The sequence below is a fragment of the Rosa rugosa genome, chromosome 3 (assembly GCF_958449725.1).
Source record: "Rosa rugosa chromosome 3, drRosRugo1.1, whole genome shotgun sequence".
Lineage (NCBI taxonomy): Eukaryota > Viridiplantae > Streptophyta > Magnoliopsida > Rosales > Rosaceae > Rosa > Rosa rugosa.
In genome coordinates this window covers 23,175,991-23,182,140 of record NC_084822.1, presented here as the reverse complement: position 1 = coordinate 23,182,140, position 6,150 = coordinate 23,175,991, and the positions used below count along the sequence as shown (strand labels likewise).

The following is a 6,150-nucleotide window of genomic DNA, read 5'->3' as shown; positions in this document are numbered from 1 at the left end:
CTCCTGATCATGCGGAGGCGAACCACTATACATCTCGTGTCAATCTCTCTCTCTCTCTTACTTATAGTTAATTAGGATCCCCACGGATCCAAGCATTAACAGGTACAGATCTGTCGGGCACTTGCTTATATACAGAATGGCATTGGCATCTGTCACCGTGACATCAAGCCTCAAAATTTACTTGTAAGATTATTTTTCCATATGGATGGTTGCTTTTGTATGACTCTAGATATCTTGTCTGATACCGATTCACTGGGTTCCTTAGCAGAGCCATTGGACACATGACCTATATAAGACTTCTACTGGTTTTACAAAAATTAATCAACTACATGTAATATTTTTTGTATTAAATTTATTGGTTATGCTCAAATCCTACCTGTGCATATTCAGGTAAATCCACACACACATCAGCTGAAACTTTGTGATTTTGGGAGTGCAAAAGTCTTGAGTGAGCCAGACAGAATTGTTGGGGAGCTATTGCAGCCTGGGGGATATCTCAAATTGATTGAGTTGGGTCTTGAAGGTAAGCAATCACCTAATCTAGAATTGTGTGCATTGTGAATTTTTTTAATTTAACTTCATACTTCTGCTGAAGTTGAATGATTATTACTAAACTAGTACCTAAATTTTGATGAACATTGAACAATATCTATTCTCACAAGAAACTTGCTTTAACTTCAATTTGAGTAAGTCACAGAGATCTGAGCAAAATGCTAGCTCTTGGGAGTTCCACTATCAGCTTCAGAGCAAGCAGTGGCTGCAATCATTTGCTCAAAGAGCTTCAGGTCTTTCTCTCTTCTTCACTTTCTGTGTTTCTTGTTGTTTCTAAACAGTAAAATTTGTGACTTTTTCTAATTGGGTCTTCTTCTTCTTCTTCTTGGAAGCTTGCTTTTTCATTATGCGTTTTCAGCCTACTTTTAAGTTTTTTTGCTCTGTCAAAAGGAGAGCATTGATTATTTCGCTAAAATGTGTCATAATGGAGCTTTAAATTAGGGGTCTTTTATGTTTTCTTTGAATTATTAGAGAAAGTAGATGTGTCTTTCCACCTTTTTAAGTTAATAGGCTCCGTGGAATGTGATCTGTTCACCATAGTTTTCAAATTCAGTTTCTTTGTATCATTGTGTATACTCGATCATGGTTTTTATGAAAAATATGTGTTTGTATATATTAGGGATTTTTTTTTTCCTGTTTTATTTCTATTTTTCTTTTCTTCTAATGGGTTTCGCCAATCTCTGGAATTTCCCACTATTTTCCTTGTAATCATGGTAAAATTGACCGGTTAATTATCTATGTTGTATTCATTTCCTGGCTTTTTGTGTAAGTGTCTTCCTGAATTTTGAAGTTCCTCAATTTTACTTTTCTATTTCAATGGATTTTTTGAGACTAGGGTTCTGTTCACTTGTTTTTCTTATGGGATTTGACTTTCTGTTGGTTCTTCCAAAATGCTCATTCATCTGTGGTAATAAACCAGGGATGCTACTTGGCCGGAATGAAGTTGCTAAAACTTTGGGTTCTTGACTTTTGTTTCCCAATTTCCATAATTCAGCATTACTACTTCATTTATCTTAATTTTGAAGATTTTCTCTGTTATTTTTCTGCTATGCAAGTTTTGATGTGTCATAGATCACGAGAACGGTGCTTGTGTGTTTCCTTTGGTTACTTTTCGAGTTTTCGTTAATAAAATGTTCGTTACCCCATGTACTTCTGGCAAAATTTTCACACTCTCCCGTGAAGTAAAGAAAATGTGAACGGAAATAACCGTTTTTGTGAATGGTGATACAGCAATAACCGTTTTTGTGCTTCTGCTTTGCAGCAAATATGGAATGACATTGGTGAGAGCGCGGCAGACCAAGACCGCATGTTGTTGGAGTTGGAAAGGGAATGCTTAGAAGTTTACAGGAGGAAGGTTGATGAAGCTGCCAATACCAAGGCACGCCTTCATCAGTCCGTTGCAGCAAAAGAAGCTGAGCTCGCCACTCTCATGGCTACTCTGGGGGAACTCAATATTGATTCACCGGTAAAGAATCAAAACTCATACTGTTGTGGAAATGATCATTTATTGACCATTTTTTGTTCTCGTACTAGCAGTTTTGCTCTCCTATTTTCCAATTTGGGTCATTTATTTGTCATATTTGTGATTAATATACTGTGATTGAATGGCTAGGTTTGTTATTGTTTATCATTCAGATCTATATGGGTACATTTGGATTATAATACTTCTCAACTAGAATTTCTTACCACGATTATCAGATGTAGGGAAGAATGCCCTTTGGCTTTTTATAGTTCTGAAGATTCTAGCCTGTAGAAGAATTTTGTTTAATAAGTGTCTTTCCCTGTTATTAAATGTTGGTAATACTGTTCTGCTTGGTAATCCTTATATGAACCTTGTGTACTGATTGTGGCTACCAGCTGCTGTTTCAGTTGCATATGTTTACTAATTCACAACATAATTTTACAGATACGGAGAGAAAAGAGATCAAGTTCTTTAAAAGAGAAACTCGCATCTGTTGCACCACTGCTAGACAATCTAAAAATGAAGAAAGAGGCACGAATGAAGCAATTTTCAGATATAAGGACACAAATTGAGAAGATCAGCGAGGAAATATCTGGTTACGATCATCTCAACAGTTCTTTGATCAGTTCATTAACCCTTGATGAACATGACTTGTCATCGAGGAAGCTAACTGAATATCAAGCGCATCTGCACACCCTTCAAAAGGAGAAGGTGAGTATATTATGATACGAGCTCACACTGCAAGTTAACTTGGTGATTCTTTGATTATAATTTGAGTTGTGAGGTCCTGGATAAATGGTTGCAACTGCTGTTCTACATCTGTGTAAATGAAATATAGTCATCTTGCTAAAGTGGGAGAATTTAGATAAAATCTTTATCTAAATTGTGCAAATGAGTCGATTGATGCCCAAAAAGTGTTTGGTTATGCTCTTTACAAAGATGGGAAGGATACAACACTGTCTTATCCCTTGGAGGCTTGGAGGCATCTGCTCATATGGACCAGTTTTTCTTCTCTCTGGTCTTAACCCTCGTCCATTACGCTTGTGTCTCCATTTCTTTGCAGCTGCCATCTATGGTGTTGGCCGCTTAATGCTTCCGTTCCCTTCACCTAAATGCATGTGGCTTGGGTTTCCATTGATCTTGGTATGGCAAAGAAATTATTTACACTTTTTTCCTGTGAACACGTTTGTCAATTATGTATAAATTTCCATGTAAACATAACAGGCTACTTATAAATATCTCTCTGGTGTTCTATTTTCAGAGTGCATCACACATCATATTCAGTCTCTTAAGGTAAGTTCTAAGTTTGAATTGGATGTTTGAATTGGTTAATGACTTAATGGGTAGTTGGGTACTGAATCTATTTCAGTTTGAACTTTGAAGAGAAGAATTTTTTCTTCAGTTGTTCACTTCTTCGTATCTGTTTGAATGAGTTTGCTACTTCTAATTTTGGTACTTAGTCTTGATTTGGATGAGTTAGCTACTTCTAATTTTGCTTATTTTCGTGAGTTTTTCTATGGATGAGATTGATTTTGTTTTGTGTTTTCCTTTTGTAAATCATAGTGATTTTCATTACTGGTAGTCTGGTACATATGATATGCTGCTTTCCTTTTCGTATTGAATGATGACGTGTTAAGTACAAGGTTAGTACAGCCCCAAAATAGGAGTAATTGTGATGATGCTTATTATATATGAAGCTTGTCGCCTCTATTGCTTAATGTCTAAAATAAGAGATCCCAGGTCTGTTAGTGTTAGTTAATGCTCTGCTGGTTCATTTTTTATTTTTGTAAGCTACCGTTTCAATTGGTTAATGCTCTATTGCTCTACTATTTCAAATTTTCAATTCTTTGATTTCTTTGATTTTTGATTCTTTGGTGCTTTGTGTGTTTTGTCTTCTTCGCTCTTGGTGTGTTTTGTCTTCGTCTTTTTTTTTTTTTTTTCCCTTCTTGTTTTGGGTACACAAAGGAAGCCTAAGGCCTGGGAAGGGAATAAAGGGAGGGGCTAAGCTAGCCTTGGGTTTTGAGTAAATGTTCTAAATGGGGTGCTCTGGTCCCAAAGTGAGTCAGCAATTTACAGGACACTAGGATCAGTAATAAAGCAGTGAGCTAGCAGCAATGTACTTTTCAGGACACCATGACATTATGATCTAACAGTCTACTTGTGTGTACTTTTCAGCAATCAAATGAAGCACTATGTCATGCTAAATAAAGTTTAGGGTCAACCACTGATTTAATCATATGGTATATCACTCCTAGAGGTAACTAAAACGTAAGGAATAATTGAGCTTATGGTAACTGGATTGTTCATTGGAAGATACTGGACTGTTCATGCTAATGGTAACTGCAGCGCGTGCAATTATTTTGGTACATTCAGGATTAACAAGTGCCAATTTGGTTGTCTCCAACCGACTCAACAATGGTATGTATAAACTTGTTTACCACTGGATCAGAAAAAAGCATTAAGTACCTATTTACTAATTTCCTATATTCTATCTATGTTTCAGGTATCATGTTCCTCGGTATTGGCTCAAGCCCTACCAAAATTTGTTGGTGGTATTTGAGGAGCTTGCTGGCGATGGTACAAAGATTGATCTTCTGAAAGTCACCCACATGTTGAGAAATGGCAGACCAAGAACCGAGGCAAACTGAAGGAGCAAAAGAAGCCTAAACTTCGTCTAGAGTGTACAAACGAGCAATCCATTTCTACTATTAAATTTTCAAGCTTCAGTACTCCACCTAGAAGCTATGGGAACTGTAACCATGGTACCTGTCACGCTCGAAACTCTACCGATGTGCTGAATAAGGTACCCTCACAGTAGTGTCACGCTGCTACTGCTTTGCTTCAGTTCAGGGTCAAAAGTTTTTCCATTTACCCAAGTTCAAGATCAATAAAACCTTGGACAAACTTGCAGTATTGCTAGCTATTTTGCTATGTTGTTTACTTGGTTGCCCGAATTGTGTAGTGCTTCTAGTTTATTACCTTGCAGTACTGCATGCATATATTTTGTTGGCTGCCTAGATTATTAGATATGAGCCATTTTGAACTAATGTTCATGATTAGGCTTGTGTACACGAGACGATGATGGATTATTTTCAGAATGATTTTGGATGTGGATTTTATGGTTTCAGGAATAGCCAATTTTAATTTCCAGAATGCATGCATACCAATTGTACAGGGGACTACTAAAATGTGTCATCACAAACTACAAGCTACAACAAAAGCACACCAAAATGTGTGGTTGCAGCTGCACAGACACAAACAAAAACCAATAATAAGTCTATTGTCTGTTTGACAATGGGACAACAGAAAATTGTAGTCTGAAAGCCAAAACAACAACATAAGTTAGTTCAAAGTACTGGCTAAAGTGTATAACAACAACAAATAAGTGTGATTGGACATGATTACAGACAATATAAAACACGTACTATTAGTGGTCCTTGTTATATTCAGACTACAAAAATTTGTCGTCTAAATAATCTCAAACGACAGTAAATTGTCGTCGTAATGAGATTGACATAACAGAAATCTATTGTCTAAACCATTTCCCAACATCACATATGTATAATTGAAAAATCTTTCACACAACACTTAAATGTCATACAAATCAACTATAGAACGACACTTAATTGTCCTCTGATACACTTTACGACCACATATAATTGTCGTGTAAAGTAAATTAGCACAACCTTTAAGTGTTGTTGTATGAGAGAAGACACTACATATGAGTCTTCATATTTCTTATTTAAGGGCATTCAGACCACACAAATAAGTCTTGCAATATGCTTCACAGAATAGTATTTCAAAAAATATGTCATTGTTTTGTTTATCAGACAATACAAAACCGTTGTTTGAATGCTTTTAAAGAAACAGATCACAATGTTCCCAAAATGTAAAACTCATCAGACGACACATTTTTTATGTCGTCTGAATTTTCAGACGACAGAACTCTTCTGTCGTTCGATACGCCCAAGACACGACATCGTACTAGACGACACATTTTTGTTCGTTCAGACGACAGAACAGTTCTGTCGTCTGAAGGCCTTTTTGACATAGTGTAGGCAGATTATTATACTTGGCTCAATGCCCTAGACAGGACATCTCATTTGATGTGAACTTGTTAGCTAGGTATAGCTCTG

The 6,150-nt window shown here is 36.5% G+C and overlaps 1 protein-coding gene and 1 long non-coding RNA gene across 2 annotated transcripts; both read left to right on the top strand.

The window, feature by feature from the left end:
- Positions 1 to 637: 637 nt before the first annotated feature.
- On the top strand, positions 638 to 2,764 carry LOC133740757 (65-kDa microtubule-associated protein 6-like). The gene is made up of 3 exons (XM_062168709.1): positions 638 to 785; positions 1,814 to 2,017; positions 2,459 to 2,764. Exons 1-3 carry the CDS (start codon positions 711 to 713, stop codon positions 2,738 to 2,740), a joined length of 561 nt encoding a protein of 186 aa, XP_062024693.1. The 5' UTR covers positions 638 to 710; the 3' UTR covers positions 2,741 to 2,764.
- Positions 2,765 to 3,282: 518 nt separating this feature from the next.
- LOC133736075 (uncharacterized) lies at positions 3,283 to 5,123 on the top strand. The gene is made up of 3 exons (XR_009859396.1): positions 3,283 to 3,307; positions 4,190 to 4,432; positions 4,518 to 5,123. It is a non-coding gene; the product is annotated as an uncharacterized LOC133736075 (long non-coding RNA).
- The last annotated feature ends 1,027 nt before the right edge of the window (positions 5,124 to 6,150 follow it).

Coding starts and splice junctions, on each gene's coding strand:
- LOC133740757 (XM_062168709.1), top strand. CDS start 711: ATGCTAGCTCTTGGGAGTTCCACTATCAGCTTCAGAGCAAGCAGTGGC. Junction 786..1,813: donor ATTTGCTCAAAGAGCTTCAG/GTCTTTCTCTCT, acceptor TCTGCTTTGCAG/CAAATATGGAATGACATTGG. Junction 2,018..2,458: donor AACTCAATATTGATTCACCG/GTAAAGAATCAA, acceptor ATAATTTTACAG/ATACGGAGAGAAAAGAGATC.